At 45.9% G+C, this 16,260-nt stretch overlaps 2 protein-coding genes across 3 annotated transcripts in view; one reads left to right on the top strand and one right to left on the bottom strand.

Annotated features, from left to right (window-relative positions):
• eps8l3a (EPS8 signaling adaptor L3a) overlaps window positions 1–16,260 on the bottom strand; it is a 273,109-nt gene that overhangs the window by 145,115 nt on the left and 111,734 nt on the right. The gene's annotated exons all lie outside the window — the stretch shown is intronic.
• Window positions 1–16,260, top strand: part of srgap3 (SLIT-ROBO Rho GTPase activating protein 3) — a 64,323-nt gene that overhangs the window by 14,520 nt on the left and 33,543 nt on the right. For both annotated transcript variants that reach the window (XM_076036957.1, XM_076036958.1), the window contains exons 2-3: window positions 4,167–4,362; window positions 12,907–13,069. In XM_076036957.1, the coding sequence (XP_075893072.1) occupies window positions 4,167–4,362; window positions 12,907–13,069 (359 nt within the window). The remainder of the gene's footprint in view (window positions 1–4,166; window positions 4,363–12,906; window positions 13,070–16,260) is intronic.

The raw sequence follows: 16,260 nt of genomic DNA on the forward strand, positions 1-16,260 counted from the left end.
GCAGGACTATGAAGTGCGTAAATATATACTGTCCAAGCTGGTAGTACATCTTGTCTGGGATTAGTCGGTATTGTTGTGCAATATGCAGAGCAGCGGAGCACTGAGCCGTGACTGTGTGGGCGCCTTCAATATGTTGTTCCCATGCCGCAGACACACTGTGCATGAATATGCATAACCGCACATCCCGACACACTATCGATGATTCGCTTTGATGAACCGGCTGCATTTTAATGCACGAGGAAAGGATTATTAATACCGGCTGTCTGTAAACAGCACCTCCGGTTTCAAAGGAAAAAAAAAAAAAAAAGCTTTAGAACTCAAAAGTCAGACTACAACAGTTGTGTTCCGTCATTTCATGTGTTTAAGTGTGTGTATTGTGCCTTTTTAACGGGTTTTTAACTATTGTTTTTGTTGCCAAGTTGCAATTTAATGCATGGAAAGTGATATATGAATATTTGATTTGTTTGTTTTTTCATTAGTCTGCTGCTGTATCAAGCATGAATATTTTGACCAAATACAGGACATACGTATATATGTACTTGATGTATGAAATAGCTCAGACTGTTCATGAATAGGAGGACGATGGAAACATAAAATGAGTATTTTGCGATGTCTCATAATTGTCTATTTCTCCATTTTTACCCTTACGAACCCAACCCCACCTTGTAAAATAGGTAGACCTCCAAAGCATGGAGCCAAGTAGGTCTGACATAGATACAAGCTTCACGCCCCGTCAAACCAGAGAGCTTTTCCTACGGGCAATTAGCTGAACCAATCCCACTTCACCTTCAATTTATATGCTAAAAATGTCTTAACCTTTTTTTTTTTTTGTCTCGTTAATTCGTGGCCATGCTGATTTCACATAGACGCTGGATGTCCAAAGGTCTGTCTGGTAAACTGTGCCAATCATATTCTGGCCTCGCCGCAGTCAGTTGATGGTGGCGGGCGGCTGAAAGTGGGGCAGCTGTGTTTACGTAAAAAAAAAAACCAGGGGTTACATCCGTGTCAGAAAGAGGAGGAGATAACGAGGCGCCGCTCGCCGCTGATTGCATTTCTACTGGAGTTATTTGCAGCCCGTTGTGAGCCGCAGCTCTCAAAGGGCCTGGTCTTCTTCTCGCTTTATTAATAATTATTCACGAAAGCAGCGGCGGCTTCTTGTTGTGCGTCGGTATGTGCATAAGTATATAAGTATAAGTATGGATAAATATATGTTTCCATCTTTTTGCTCAAATGGTTCGTTTTTGACTTTCTTTGGTCCGTGACACGTCAGAGCAGCAACAGTTTGGATCTGGTGGTATTTCTCCCTGTTAGGACTGTAATCACCCTGCACAGGGTTTTGATAGATCACCTATTGGGACTCTGAAGGCTCACAGTGTGGTTGATAGGCAGCAGTAAAAGCTCAGAGAATTGCTTCCCCTATTTAACGCAGCTTTCTCCAAAGGAAAGGGTGAACAGCTTCACTTCTGCCGCTCGTGACCTATTTTTTCCCAAACTCCTCTGTCAGATTGTCGGAGCGCGTCTCCCGGTTCAGACTTCCTGCCTTTTTGTTTGTTTGTTTGATTTGCTCTGGCAGGGACCTGTTTCAAAAGTGATCGCTGCAGAACCCCCGTCGCACCTTCCTGAGGGTGTTTCTCACTCTCACCTGTTCTATTTTTAAGAAAAGGAACTCGGAGAAAACGGCGTCGCAAAACAGGGAACAGAGCAGCACCCCCGAGGTTTTATCTGCTGTGTGTGTGTGTGTGTGTGTGTGTGTGTGTGTGTGTGTGTGTGTGTGTGTGTGTGTGTGTGTGTGTGTGTGTGTGTGTGTGTGTGTGTGCGTGCGTGTGTGTGTGCGTGCGTGTGTGTGTGTGTGCGTGTGTGTGTGCGTGTGTGTGTGTGTGTTTAGCCCCGCCCGCTAAAAAGTGAGCTCAAAGCCTGAAGTAGTGGGCTGGGATGGTGGTAAACCGCAGAGTGAAGCCTGCTGGCTCGAGGCTCGGCGGCAGGCATGACATCACAAAGGGAGAGGAGAGGTTGGAGGCCGCTGTGGTTGAAACGGCAGCTTCCCCACGGCAGCGGGAGGAGCGTTGGGCCGACCACACCGCAGCTCCCAGGGCATCCAGGCGCTGCTGATTCACAGTTTATTCTGTGGCTCGTCGGTCCTGCTGGCTGCCGCCCAGCAAGTTTAAAATGCAACGTTGGTCCTGTTTTATTTTTTTTATTTCTTTTAATTTCCCCCTTCTTGGGTCACCTCGCCGTGGAGCGTGTCGTAACTGGAGGAAGTTGCAACACGCTGTGGGTAATATTTGGGAAGTTCCCTTCAGCATTTAGTGAAGCCTTGTGAAATAAGTGGCCACCGTTACGTAAAACGGCAAGTCGGGTTCAATCTCGGGCAGCGTCGAAGTGATTCTTCTTTGGCTTTGGCCTGTCTCAGTCGTCCAGGTCACCTTCATGTCCGGTAGGACGGTGAAGTTGAGGCAGCTGGATGTTTATTCTGTCTTCAGGGTGTTCTTTGTCCCTCATCCATAATGGCTTTGGATCTTTGGACATGATGAAGCAGAAAAACCATCTGGCTGCCTCAGCTCAACCCTTCTGCATCTCTGAGCTGTTGCCTTTAGGTGTCATGTGGGCCACAGCCAATCATGTGGCCCCATCCAACCCCGTCACCTCTATCCTTTTCTCTCACACCAACTATCTTCACTTTCACCACATCCATAAATCTCCCCTTTTGCTCTTCTTCTGGGCCTCCTTCCTGCTACGTCCAACCTCCCCATCCATCCATCCATCCATCCATCCATCCATCCATCCAGTATTTTCACTGTCTAGCAGCTCAGCCAGAGAAGAGCTTCGCTGTTCCGATTGGTTTCCATCCTCTGGTGAGATGACGCTGCTCAACCCTGTTGACTCCCCTCCCCATTTTTTTTGTCCTGCAAAACAAACCTCTTTCTGTTCCCGCCATGAGGAGGCGTCATTGTCGGCACCGCCGATGAAAGCGCCGCAAAAAGGAGTCGGCTTTCTCTCCTCCTGGATTCCCACTGGCAATGAAAGATCTCCAGTCTGCCTGGCAGCATCAGGTTCCCCTCTCACAGAAATCCTACCCTGCTACTGGCACGACGTAGGCGGGGGGGAAGAGTGCGCTAGCTTCTTGTTTAATCAATCTGATCTCGCAGTAGGTTGACAGTGTGAGTGAGCACTGATGAGAGCTTGTTCAGCAGGCGGGGCGCCTTGCTCTCGCTGGCACCAGGAGCAGGTTATCGTGAGTGAGTTGTCATCGTTCTCACTCCCCAGCCGTGCTCTGCTGCGCAACTCCAACGGAGGAGTTCTGGGGAGCGTTTGTTTCTGACGCGAGAAAAGCGCTGTTTTATGACACTCATTGACCAAGCTCATGATTTTTATTAGTGCGGTCATTTTATATCAAACCAATGGTTTAGCCTTATCAACTAAAGACAAATCGTTGCGCATTTTGGGTTGAAAGTCGAGCTAGATGGACTGCAGTTATATAGCGCCTTTCCAGCACCTTCGCAGTACCCCAAAGCGCTTTACAAAGGCCTCTCATTCACTCATTCACCCACACACATTCAATCATACACCAATGGTGTGGTAGTGCTGTCTAGCCCCATTGGGAGCAATTTAGGGTTAAGTGTCTTGCCCAAGGACACAACGACGGACTAGGATGGAGCAGGATTTGAACTGCCAACCTTTCGGTCATTGGACAACTCGCTCTACCTCCTGAGCCACAGTCACCTCAATAAGTAGTGTATTGTGTTGATGCAATAATAGTGTTTAGTGTTGAGGAGTACAAATCAGGAACTTATTCTACCAATTTCCTTTGTTTTTATCCAAAACTGCCGTGAATCAGCCAGGAAGCGTAATTGTCCATTTCCATATACTGAGTGTGTGTGTGTGTGTGTGTGTGTGGAAAAGAAAGATTAATTAAAGATCTCCAGAAAGCAGTAGAATTTTGTTTAGAAGTGGACCAAATTGAGGCATTCCAGAGGGCAGAACAAGCTCAAGAGACGTCTGGCTGTTTTTAACACACCTTTTCTGAAAAATGGATGAAAGCAGCAGACGTGGATTTACTCACATCTTCTCACAGCGGAGACATTCTGGTCTGGTGCCTGCTATGTGAGCATTGTAACCAGTCATGTGACCCATAATAACCACCTCTCTTCTGTTCTTCCAATGTCCAGAGATCCGCAACCAGCTGGTGGAGCAGTTCAAGTGCTTGGAGCAGCAGTCGGAGTCCCGCATCCAGCTGCTGCAGGACTTGCAGGAGTTCTTCCGTCGCAAAGCGGAGATCGAGCTGGAGTACTCGCGCAGCTTGGACAAGCTGGCGGAGAGGTTCTCCTCCAAAATCCGCAGCTCCAGGGAGCACCAACTGTTCAAGTGAGTCGCTCCACGCCCTGCAAGCAGCGTTCGCTGCGAAAGTTGGTGCGCCGAGAGGTTTTGTGCAAAACAAGTATGAACAGCTGCCCGGGCGTTCGTCTCTTTAATATGAATGATTTTTCTGTTTGAAAGTGCACTGCAGGCCTGAGGCCAAAAGTAACAAGGTAAATTTCCTTCACTGAGAGAGTCACAGTGTGCCGTGGTTTGAAAAGCCACGCAGGGTGAACTGCAGCGCTTATCACCAGCGTTTTACTGTGGTAGAAAAACACAATAAACCTTCAAAGTATTGCAATTAATCGCGTTCAGCCGTACATGATCCTTAAGGGTTCGGTAAGGAGGGAAAACATTATGGGATTCGACTCAACAAATCTTTTCCCACTACATCTATTTTGTCCTTTGGGTGGAAAAAATAATAGACCACCAATACAACTCCTAATTCCTTATACTTCATGTATTATTTTGTTGTTCTACAGTTAGCATCTCTTTGACTTGCCTTCATTTACATTCAGTTTACCGGAACGTTAATGAGGGGAGGTTTTCGGAGGCAAAGTAAAAGGTAAAGCAGGAAAACGTCATGCATCTAATTAGAGGTGAGAAGATTCAAAGTATTTGCATGTAGCCTTGGCCTATTTTGACTGTAGCTGAGCAAAACGCCTGCTGGTGTAAAAGAAAAAACAACATATACAGATGTGTGTATATACAGTATATGTATATGTATATGTATGTTAATATGGGGTGGAGAAAGGGATTGTCTGTGTCCAAATCACTGCTAACACATTGCTACATGACTCACACGCGGTGTGGAGTTAAGCACCGCCGCTCCCAAAATTGAGCGCCTCGGGCAGCCTGGCCAGCTTAGCCGCGTGTGGAAATGGGACATTAACCCAGCTGTGATCTGGCTTCAGATCTCAGACACAACATCGACTTGCAGGAGGCAGTGTAACCCAGCCCCGCTCAGACGCTACACTCACAGCTTTTCCACATCTCGCTCATCGTTGTTCTTTTTAAAGTTGAAATTAGCTTAGCAAAATGCCAACATGCTCGATATGTGCTGCCCTTGTCCCTTGTTGATCCACACATGGACGAAAGACTGGTTGAAACGCACTTCGGACACGTTGCTATCTATTTACCATGTCCACCGACAGGCTGCACGCTTTCCATGCAGAGACTTTCACTTGAGCGATATATTAAAAACGCGACACAAGTACCGTGTAAAAAGAGCCATGCTGCTGTGCGTGTGTGTGTGTGTGTGCGTGTGTGTGACCTGGAAGAGTCTTGCCTAGATAATTGAGGCCAGCTGTGTGTGAGAGGCTACTTGGCTCTGCTGCTGCTCCTGCTGCAACATTGGCTTCACCTCTTGACAGGACAGTTTATCCTCACCACACGTAGAAGCACATGCAAGACACAAACAAACGGTTATCTTCTGTCAAATGACCACAGGTTGTTTCATTTCACTTGCTTGTATTCAGACTCTGTTGATGAGACCAAGGTGTTGCAGTGCAAATGGAAATTAATGGAACAGACATGGATGCACAACAACAACAAGAAGAACAAAAAACTTTGTATTGACACCACAGAATGGCAAACACACTTAGTCGAACATTTTCTTCTCGGGGAGAATTTAATTTGAATGGGTGTCATTCCATATACGTTTTTCTCAAGCGTTTCACTCAAAGCTGCAAAAATGCTCTTAACATAATTACACCTTGTGTCATGTGCTCCCAGTCAGAGCAGGCTTGCGACCGCAAATCCTGATAATCAGCTGCGGCACACCCTCCGCTTCTCCTCTCCTTCACCTTTACCTCAGTCAACTATGGTGGCGGAAAAGAAGACAATGCACCGAGGCCGGAATCCTCTTTTACAGGGAAATGAATTGTTTTTCTTTTCCCCTCTCCTCCCATCACTGAGCTGTCTCCCTTTAGTGACCAGCCCTCAGCATTCCAGTGGTGCCGGCAAAGGTGTAAATCTGTCGCAGCTAACGGCTAGTGTCTGTTTCCTTTATTGCACCTTCTATGTTTTTTTTAATCAAAAAAAAAGCTGTAAAAAAAACAACAAATCATCTTCCTGTGCGCCCGGTCCACGGCCTCAATCTGCTGTTTAACCCCCTCCCTGCCAGCGCAGCTTCATTAGCGAGCGGAACGCCACTGTGATTTACAGCCGGCGGGATCATTTCTTCTTTTTTTTTCCACTTCACCTCATTTGCCACGGCGGAAAAAGCCCGAGCATCGGGGGTTACTCTGCCAGTCCAAGCTGCGCTTCCCCTTCACAACCCCACCTCCCTCCCCCGACTCTTTGCTGGCTAGAGGTTCCCAAGAGGCGACGGTTAACTTCATTTTTAAGCAGACGTCTCAGGGTGTATCACAAATGGGATTCATAATGTGGTCCATCCAATTAGAGTGGATGGGTATCGTCTTCCCGCCCGCGCGGGCGTATCCAGATGCAAGATAGCACCATTAGCAAAAGCGGCTCATGCCGTATTGATACGAAGAACGACCTGCGAGGGAGAGATAAGACGTGGGGCTTATGGTCGTATACAGTTCAGTTTGTTGCGTTAATCTCGTAAGCGTTGTAGCCAAGTGACCTGCAGATGTGCACGGCGGGACTATTTGGCACCTTCACACCGGCCACTCATTGAAGGTCTGGAGCGTTCTGTCAACATGACGGCAAAGAGATGCGACTGATGATGAGGACAAAGCTTCCCTTTGTAACATGCTAGCTAATATTGAAGTTGTGATGTAAATATGCAGCAAGGTATCTTTAGTCTCAGTTGCACAAACCTGCAACTGAACCTGGGTTGATTAAATCTTCCATCGTCTGCGCCGGAGATCAATTTTCTTTATGAAATTGGCTACTTGCCATAATCCCTGCAGTCATATTAGTTGGTGCTTTCGCTTTAATTATCTGTGCCTGTTGTTTTGAGACTTGAGCTGCACAAACAGAATTGAGGTTTGACGGGCAGTAAATAATCTGAACAGCACTTGAATGCAACAGACCGTTCATCCAATTCAACTTCCACAGTCTTTTCATCAGTCATTTAGCTCGTGGGCAGACATGAAATAAATCCAAGTGATGCAGGAAATGATCCACCGGGTGGGTGTGGTCATCACAAAAGTCCTCAGGTTCAAAGTGTAAGAGGGACATAACTGTGTGGGCTTGTCTTGTTTAAACACCGGGCTCGTGACTCCCATCGGTTTAAAGTTCAGCTAAGAGGATCATCAACGGATGGTTGCCTTTCATGTTCTGTTTTGGTTTTTCCAGACCTCGTCCTCTGCCTTGGCTTCTGTGTCTGTGCTCTCAGTTTGTCAAGGTTTTCGGGTTGCGGGAAAAAAGTAAAAAAAAAAAAACAACCAAAAAAATAACAAAACCAAATCAGGAGACTTGAAACAACAGACCTGGAAATGACCAAACACTTTGGCAAGACCAAGTTGAAGCTCAGCAAGGCATTAACCTGAACAAAAAAAAACCAATGAGCCAACACAGACAAAGGGAGACAAGGACTATTTATACACTGGGGCAGAGGGACACAGGTGAGAACAATCAAGGGCAGGGCTGAAAATGAGACACAGGTGACAGACATCAAGAAACGAAGACAGGAAGCAAAACTAAAGTCACTGACGAAAGAACAAACAGACTTCAAAATAAAACAGGAACTACATGATACGGTCAAACAAAAGAGAGGCCGAGTGGCGTTCACACCAGAAACTGTTTATTGTCATATCTCTATCATGCCTGTCCGTGTTTGCCTGCTGATCTCTATCCGACCTCGACTCCCCAGACATACAATAACAGTGCTGACCCCAGCTGGCTCTAAACAGATTATGGTCCGCCTTCGAGTGAGCCGGCCGAAGATCATCATTTTTTTTTTTTTTTCCCCATCTCCTCTTGCAAAACGCTAATGCCACGTCTCTGCTGTTTGCCACCAGCCATGTGGAAACCCCAACGCGCCTTCATTTGCCTTCACCTTCACCTGCCGCTCTGCAAGTGCTGCACTTCCTGGTCTCTCTCTCTCTCCTTTCTCAGCTCCCTCCTTCCTGTCACACTGCCGGTGGTGACGGTTTTGTCTTTGTCCCATGATGCTCGCATCTGCATCGGGGCCATGAATGTATTATAAGAACGGGATACCTAGACTACATAGACTGACATAGGCTGGTAATATGGTGGCACGGCGATTGTTTTCCAGTGGCCACTTGAGGTACTGCAACCAAAATCCCCATGCAGCCCAAAAAGCATTTAGAATAGATTCCAATAGAATAGAATGCATTTATTAACCCCACATTGGGGGAATTTACCCCAGGAAACGCCTCTGAAACGGTTGTGCTGTGTCCTGGCTCGTTCTGATTGGCTGATGCGTCCTGATGTATCCTGGGAGTTCCATAGGCGTGATATGAAGTGCTACACGCTCGATGGAGCCGCATAATGCAGACGCCAAAAACTTTGTCGCCGTCTGCGCTGGGACGCCGCATTGGATCCCGGGGGCTTGATCTGGGCCTGTTGGAGTCTTGGCTACGAATATGAAAGCCCCATTTATTTTTCAAAAAAAAAGGAAAAGGAAAAAAATAAGAAAGATTAGGGTTGAAGCATATTTTGAATGCCGAGCCAGCGCTGCGTGCCCACGTAGCGCTCGTCTTTTGAAACTGTGTTTGGCTCCGTTTCTCTTTCCTCAGCTCCTTCATTGATAAGCAGCAGGCGGGCAGGCAGGCAGGCAGTGTTGCCGGGGGGATTAAAGGGCCTCGACTGAGCAGAGCCCCGCTTTGATAAATGCGCACTTGCTTGTGGAAATCCTGGCAGACGTTGCCTGCCTGCCTGGCCCTCGGTGATTTGGGCGGTGGCGTCAAAAAAAATAAAAAGAAGACGCGGCTGCGATTGAATCGACGTACGTACTCGCACGTGCGTACACTGAGGTAGCTGCCACCGTTTGTCCGCGAGCGACAGATTATCACGTAGCATCGTTTATTTGGTTGTTTTTTTTTGTTGGTATTGCTTCTTGTCTTCCTCTCCTCGCTTTCACACCCACTGTTCCGCTGTCTGATCCTCTCCGTTCTCCTCCTTTCCTTTCCTTTCGCCCTCACATTTTACCGCATGCATACATTTGCGCTGTGTAAGGGCGCTCAGGCATAGAAACCCCTGGAAAAAACACAAAAAACAAAAAAGCCTGAGAGAAACCCAAGGAGGCAGAGAGGCAGTGCTGTGCAGAATGAGACAGATGTAACAGGATACCAGAAAACAGCACTCATCCGTCTTCCTCCTCCTCCCCCTGCTCCTCCTCCTCTTCCTTCTCCCCCTCCACCTCCTCCCCGCAGAGCCTCTCGGTTGCCTGCTGCATGTTAATGATATCCTGTGTGTAAACACGGTGATGGGGAAGCGCCACCTCTTTGAAGCCCGCCAGATGAATTGACCGCCGGGCTTCCGACTGATACGCAGCTTTTTACGGAAACTCACTCTAGAGTCATGTGCGCAAAGTGGCGAGCAGAGAGAGGGGAGAGAGAGAGTTAGGTTAAAATCACTGGTTGTTGCTGTCTTCGTGTCAACAGTCTGACACGACGAAGAGCTATGACAAACATGATAATTCCATGTATTTAAAGACTTTTATTTTGTAGTATTCCAAATTGTAGACATTTATTTAGGATCCTTGTTTCGATCCCCAGCCAGGTCACGCCAAAAAAAATGCAACCTCTAGGGGGCGCTCCTTGGGTTTCCTCCTCGTTTTATGGCCTTCAAACCTGAACAAATCTAAGGGTTGTGTAAGGAGTAGTGCAGCGGATAATTGCATATTTCAAGAGAATCATTCAAATTTGTGTATTGGAAGCATGAAATTTGGCACAGATACTCTTTGATAGCCACTCTTTGGAGAGCGGCGTTGGCCACTCAGAAATTCAAAATGGCTTCCATTTTTCAAGATTCACCTTCCACAATGAACAAATTTTTCTGCTGCACCAGAAGAGCATTTGATGTGAAACCCTGAACAAACCAAACTCGCAAAACGGCCTGCTGTTGCGCCCCCTGGAGGGAACCGCCGAAAGGATTTGCCTTCAGCGCAGCGCAATGAATGATATCAAACCGTTCTGTCTTTTGCATGTGTGCGTATTTCACAGTAGCGGAGGAAGCGGGTGGCTCAGCCTGCTGGGGGCATCGCGTGCTCTGCGGTGCAACACAGTGGTGCAGCGGTTAGCACTGTCAGCTCACAGCAGGGAGGTTCGATTGGGTTCGATCCACGGGGTCTTTGGGGTCTGCACCTCCTGCCCCTCTCCGGGTACTGCACACCCAAGTTGTCTGTGGGTGAGAGTGTGAGTGCAAGTGATTGTCTTGATTTGGCTCTGCAATAAACTGGTGACTGGGTGACCAGGGTGTGTAACCCCACCACCTTCAGCCCGAGTCTGCTGGGACAGACTGCCTGCCGAGGAGACATGGTGAAGTCACTAATGCACGACTGGATAGACAGACTATCTACTGTGGGTTTAATTACATCCGGATTTTTCCGTTAATCCCCTTTTTCAAAATATTTCCCAGATCATTATGGATGTCTTTTAATTTTTGGGCTGTAAGGCTCAAATGTGGAATCTCATTTGTCATGTCAGGTTCCAGTTACCAGGAGTCATTGTGAGAAAGTAAAACTACTCGCTCCATTCAGTTTTCTCCCCTGCTCTGGGAATCCTGTAGTGTTCTCTCAGCCCGTTGCAAGAGCCTTGAGGGGGGCGGCATGAAGTGAGGATGTAATGGGAGAGAATGCAGTCTGGAGTAGCTGGATATTAACTTCATTAGATGTGATTAACATGATGGTTGCTCTTGCTCTCTGAAGGGGTGGGGGTTGGGAGGCCGTTTTTTTTTTTTGATGTCGCTGCCTCTCATCCTTTTTTGATTCTGCCACAGTCAAACCACATCCGCCCCACGGCGTTCTAACCCCTCTCCCTTCTCTGCGCTCCTTTCCCTCTCTGACTTTCTTTCTTTCTTTGTCTCCCACTGGTCAGATCGGATCGAAATGAGGGCATCTGCTCCCACAGATAGAAATGGAAAGACAGGGGTCTGATTGGATGTCTGTGTGTCCTGGTGATGGCTGAGAGTTTTCAACGATCTGATCAGTGAATCTCTGACTCATTATGGCCACTAATATTTCAAATGAAATAAATTGATGCCTCATTTAATTGCGTTATTGACAGGAGTGTCACTTCCTGATGTGTAAAAGAAAAAGAAAGAAAAAAAGAAACACAAAATAAACCAAGATACATTTTGTGCTTATAGCATTTGATGTTTATATTCCACCATGGCCCAATGAAAGAGTAATTTTGTTTTCTAGAGTCCCATTTGTCAGGTTTACTTTTGTCGCAAAATTATTGAGTGACTGACTTTTATTTTTTGCTTCAAAGTACAGTAGTATTGTTTTTATGTTGATATTTGGAAATTAATATTTTGTGAAGCTGACACAATTTTAAAGGGCAGTAGATTTATTTTTTGGTTGTAAGCTTTAAAGGCACATGTTAGTGTTGATTATTGTGTCCTGCCAAAATACTACATACTGTATGTATGTATTGACAAATTCTGCCTTTCATTAAGAATTTTAATGCTCATTAAGAAGAATTTTGCATTAGAATCCTTTGTGATCTTGTTAATTACAATTTGCTTGACATTTAATGAAAGCACTCATTTTTTACAACAATAATATTTTTCTCTTGTCGCTTCATCAATTAAAAAAAAAAAAAAAAAAAATCACAAAAACCAAATAACACAATGAAGGAATTTCTAAAACCCTTGTTGTGTTTTGCGTTTGTGTGTTTGAATTATTTCTCATACACGGTGCACTACTGTTGTTTAATTCACCGCTACTGCCGTCACTTCATCGTAGGATTGACTTCCAACCAACCAATTACACTCGCATTCATTAAGTCAATTCAGGGACTGTAGCTGCTCTGATGTCTTCAAAGTGGGAACAAGGCAGCAGCCCACGAGGCGGGAATACATGCAGTCGCAGCGATGTTGCTTTGAAGCCCGCTCAGCAGGGAGTCACCACAGCTCGTGCCAACGCTGTGTGTCTGCAAATACACATTAGTTTGTTCATTGATTTATGATTTTTATTTTGGTAAAAGCTTAATATATTTCCCATAAATACATAAAAAAAAACAAAACGTATAATTGCAGTACAATAAAAGTCATTTGGTTCTCCTACCCTTAAAACGGCTCTCATATGCATATTAGAATATACACAGATCAAGAGTCTTGCTCCCAGTTAGCTGCCACCTTGCACTGCTTTATTTATAAGGAAGCCTGGTGTGGATAATCTAGGTCACTTGGCAACTTGTTTCGTAATTAGGGTTAACACTCGTGTCTTCAAATAAACCAACGAAAAAGAAGGTGGACGAGGTATCCAGGTTTGGGTGTGCAGGCCACTGTAGTTCACTGGCAAATGCAGGAAGGGGAGGGAGAGTGAAAGACAGTATAATCTAAAATGTAACCATTTGATGTTTCTTATATTACACACTTAACCTTTAAGAGTTTTCAGTTGTGAGTGTCTCAGAGTCAACATGCTAAATGCTGCTGCTGGTGTTTCCCCAGGAAAGACCAGCACCTCCTGTCCTCGGTGAACTGCTGGTACTTGGTGCTGAACCAGATGAGGCGGGAGAGCCGTGATCATGCCACGCTCGGCGACATCTACACCAACAACGTCATCGTGCGCTTGGTGCAGATCAGCGAAGATGTCATCCGCCTGTTCAAGAAGGTGAGTCCGATGTTCCCTCCCTCGCTCCTCATCTAATGCTGCTGTCTGTGCGCCGATGCCAAGGGGACACATTTCCTTTTGGATGATTTTTGCATTGTATGATGCAGACTGAAATACAGGTCAACCCATTTGCTTTGAATCCCACCTCGTACTGCCCACATGTCCAAGTGTCCTTGGGCGAGACACTGCTCCCAGTGGGCCTGTCAGTGCCTTGCATAGCAGCAGTTGCCCAATGGCGAATGAGTATGTGAGTGCGTGTGACAGAAGGGCTTTGGGTACTGTGAAGGTGTAGAAAAAGCACCATGTGAGTGCAGTACATTATTTGACCTCAGTCTGAGTTTGGCTGCTGCAATCGTAGTTGCAGACTTGTGGCGGCCTGCAGATGTGATGCTTTGAGTCCAGGCATGTGAGAATGGTAGTAGGTGTGGAATTCAGCTTGGCTAGCGGTCCAGTCTAAACAGCATCAGACTCCGGGGCCCGAGACCAGGTCCAACATCCTGCAGCCGGACTAGTGTCAGAAACGTCTGGCTCGCTGTCAGCGCATAGCAGAGATGACTGAGGTCTTATCCAAACATCAGAACTCTGTTTCCACCTAGCAGGCCTTCCTGTAGCTAAGCTGTACCCTGCCTGCTGTGTGTGTGTGTGTGTGTGTGTGTGTGTGTGTGTGTGTGTGTGTGTGTGTGTGTGTGTGTGTGTGTGTGTGTGTGTGTGTGTGTGTGAGTGTGTGAGAAGCATTCCATTCTCTCTAAGTCAGGTGCTCTGATTTTGCCTTTTTTTCCCCACCTGAAAGTGATGAATGGTCTGACTCTTGCTGCATAGCTGCAAATCGAGGCTTTAAGCAATTAAGGAACTTCTTTGGGCTCTGCTTCGGAAAGTGGTTGATATTAAAAAAAAACATAAAAAACAAAAACATGCTCAAATCTGATAAACACTTGTATCATACTGTGCCCAAATAGGTGTTAGTTTTGAAACAGATTTGGTGGGTCCTGCCACTTTTCCCTCAAACATGACAATCAGAGCAAAACGTTAAGAAAATTTTGCTCTCTGAATTTTCACTGAGAGATGTTCAAAATATGGCTATTGGACAGAAGCCCATCGCTACAAAGTAACGTGATATTTTCACGCTTTTATGTGATCATTTTCACGTTATAACGTGAAACTTTCACAAAATGATGTGAAAATGATCATGAAATAACGTGATAGCTTCACATTATAACGTGAAAACTATCACGTAAAAACGTAATAGTTTCACATTAGAATGTGATACTGAGGCCTGTTTTTTTTTTCTGGGGTGGCAGCGATGCACCTCTGTAAAATTCCTTTATAAGGAGACAGCGTTTCTTATAAAATAAAATCAAAATTCTAATAAAAATATTCCAGCATATGATGCTGCTAGTTGTAATCTCCAGTATATCCTACTGGCCTTAAATGCACGCCGCTGAGACGTTACTGTGCTAGCTCTCTCACTACGGCCCGCCACAGCCCTTACACCATGTTGCATCACAGCATCGAAACCCGCTGCGCCACGCGGCACAAGCCGCAGTCTGTCTTGCTTCAGAGCCGCTGGTGAGTGGCGATGCCACTCAGCAGCTGCCTCAGGCCCCCGAGGATTCTCCCCGTTTATCACATTCACTCAAATCTCCTCCAGAGGATGACTCGGTGCACGTGCTAAACATCGGAAAATGGTCAAAACATTCAAATTCCTCGACGCATTGCCAAGTATAAAGTGAAGTGAACGTGCATAACGGTATCAAATACCACATCCTCGGGAGTAGGCTGAAATAAATATTGAATAAATAGTGAAAATATAGATATTTTTTTATGAAGGATCAGGAGAAACCTAGCGTCTTTTTTTATAGCCTGCTAACACAACTCTTTGTTTAATTAAATGGCATATGTGTGTGTGTGCATATATGTATGTATATTTATATATATATATATATATATACATATATATATACATATATATATATATACATATATATATATATGTGTGTGTGTGTGTGTGTGTGTATAAGAGAGGACAGTTGTTACTGAGGCACAGTGCGGTCTTGAAAACTCATCTGCTCTTGAAGTGGGGCTGGGTGTGGTTCAATGCGAGTGTGCTGTGCTGCAGCATGCGTCAGTGTGTGCACGCCTCAGTTAATCATTGTCTATATGTCTATAAAGCAGGGGTGCAGCCAGGTCGTCCCTCAACACCCAATCCCCCGACCCCCCCCACCCCACCCCACCCCGCACACACTCATCTTTCTATTCAGCGATCACAGAAACATGATGATTCTGCCAGCGTGATGATTATGTGTTTGGCTGAGTCACAAAATGGCATGAGTCAGCTGTTGACACTGGCACCTGACAAGACTTTTATTTTTCCCCCTCTTTTTCATCTTTCATTGGCAGCGTTTGACTGTGAGCCGCATGTCGGGCTCGATGTTTTGCCCGTGCGAGCGAAGGACTGGCTGTCAGTGACACAGCGCAGCAGACCGCCACTGTAAACCAGTGTGTTTCTGTTGTTGCCTCACGTTTCAGAGACTTCTATCCCACCTGTTATCCCACCTGACACGCAGGGTGATTGGTTAGATTGTACAGACCCCTGAAACATTGAAAAAAAAATTAAATACATGAAACTCTGGTTTGTTCAAAGTCTAAGTTTAAACTGTTTGCGGCTTCCTGTTAGTCTGAGGGCTACTGAGGGGCAACAATCTGCTCTATCTTTGTGGCAGTGGTGGCTTGCAAGCAAGAACATACAGTCTATATATCTATATATACATGCATGTTTGCATGTGTGTGAGAGACTGTTGTCTCACAGCTGTAGTTACCCCTGAAGGCGGCAGGCAGAAGAAATCAAACACTGAGCGTGGTTATTAGATGCTACCTAGCACTTAACGCGTCTGACAGCCAGAATGTAATTAGTAGGTTGAAAATTTGCCACATGCGTGTTTTGCTGCATGTAATTGTTGCTGCCCTTAAAAAAAAAAAAAAAGACACAAATGAAGTTTCCAAATGCTTTGTTGCAGCGTGTTGTGTAAAACTAAAGACACTTATTCAAGTCTCACTGCCTTTATACCATGTAAACTTTTTTTTAAAAACATGTTTCGGTAAGATTTTCTCAACATCAGGCCTTCCTGGAGCTCTGTGAAGTGTGTGTGTGTGTGTGTGTGTGTGCGCGCGCGCGCGCGTGTGGAGGTGTTGCG

This window comes from Nelusetta ayraudi, unplaced genomic scaffold (assembly GCF_046127955.1).
Source record: "Nelusetta ayraudi isolate G7.1 ecotype Tasmania unplaced genomic scaffold, CSIRO-AGI_Nayr_v1 ptg000050l, whole genome shotgun sequence".
Classification (NCBI taxonomy): Eukaryota; Metazoa; Chordata; class Actinopteri; order Tetraodontiformes; family Monacanthidae; genus Nelusetta; species Nelusetta ayraudi.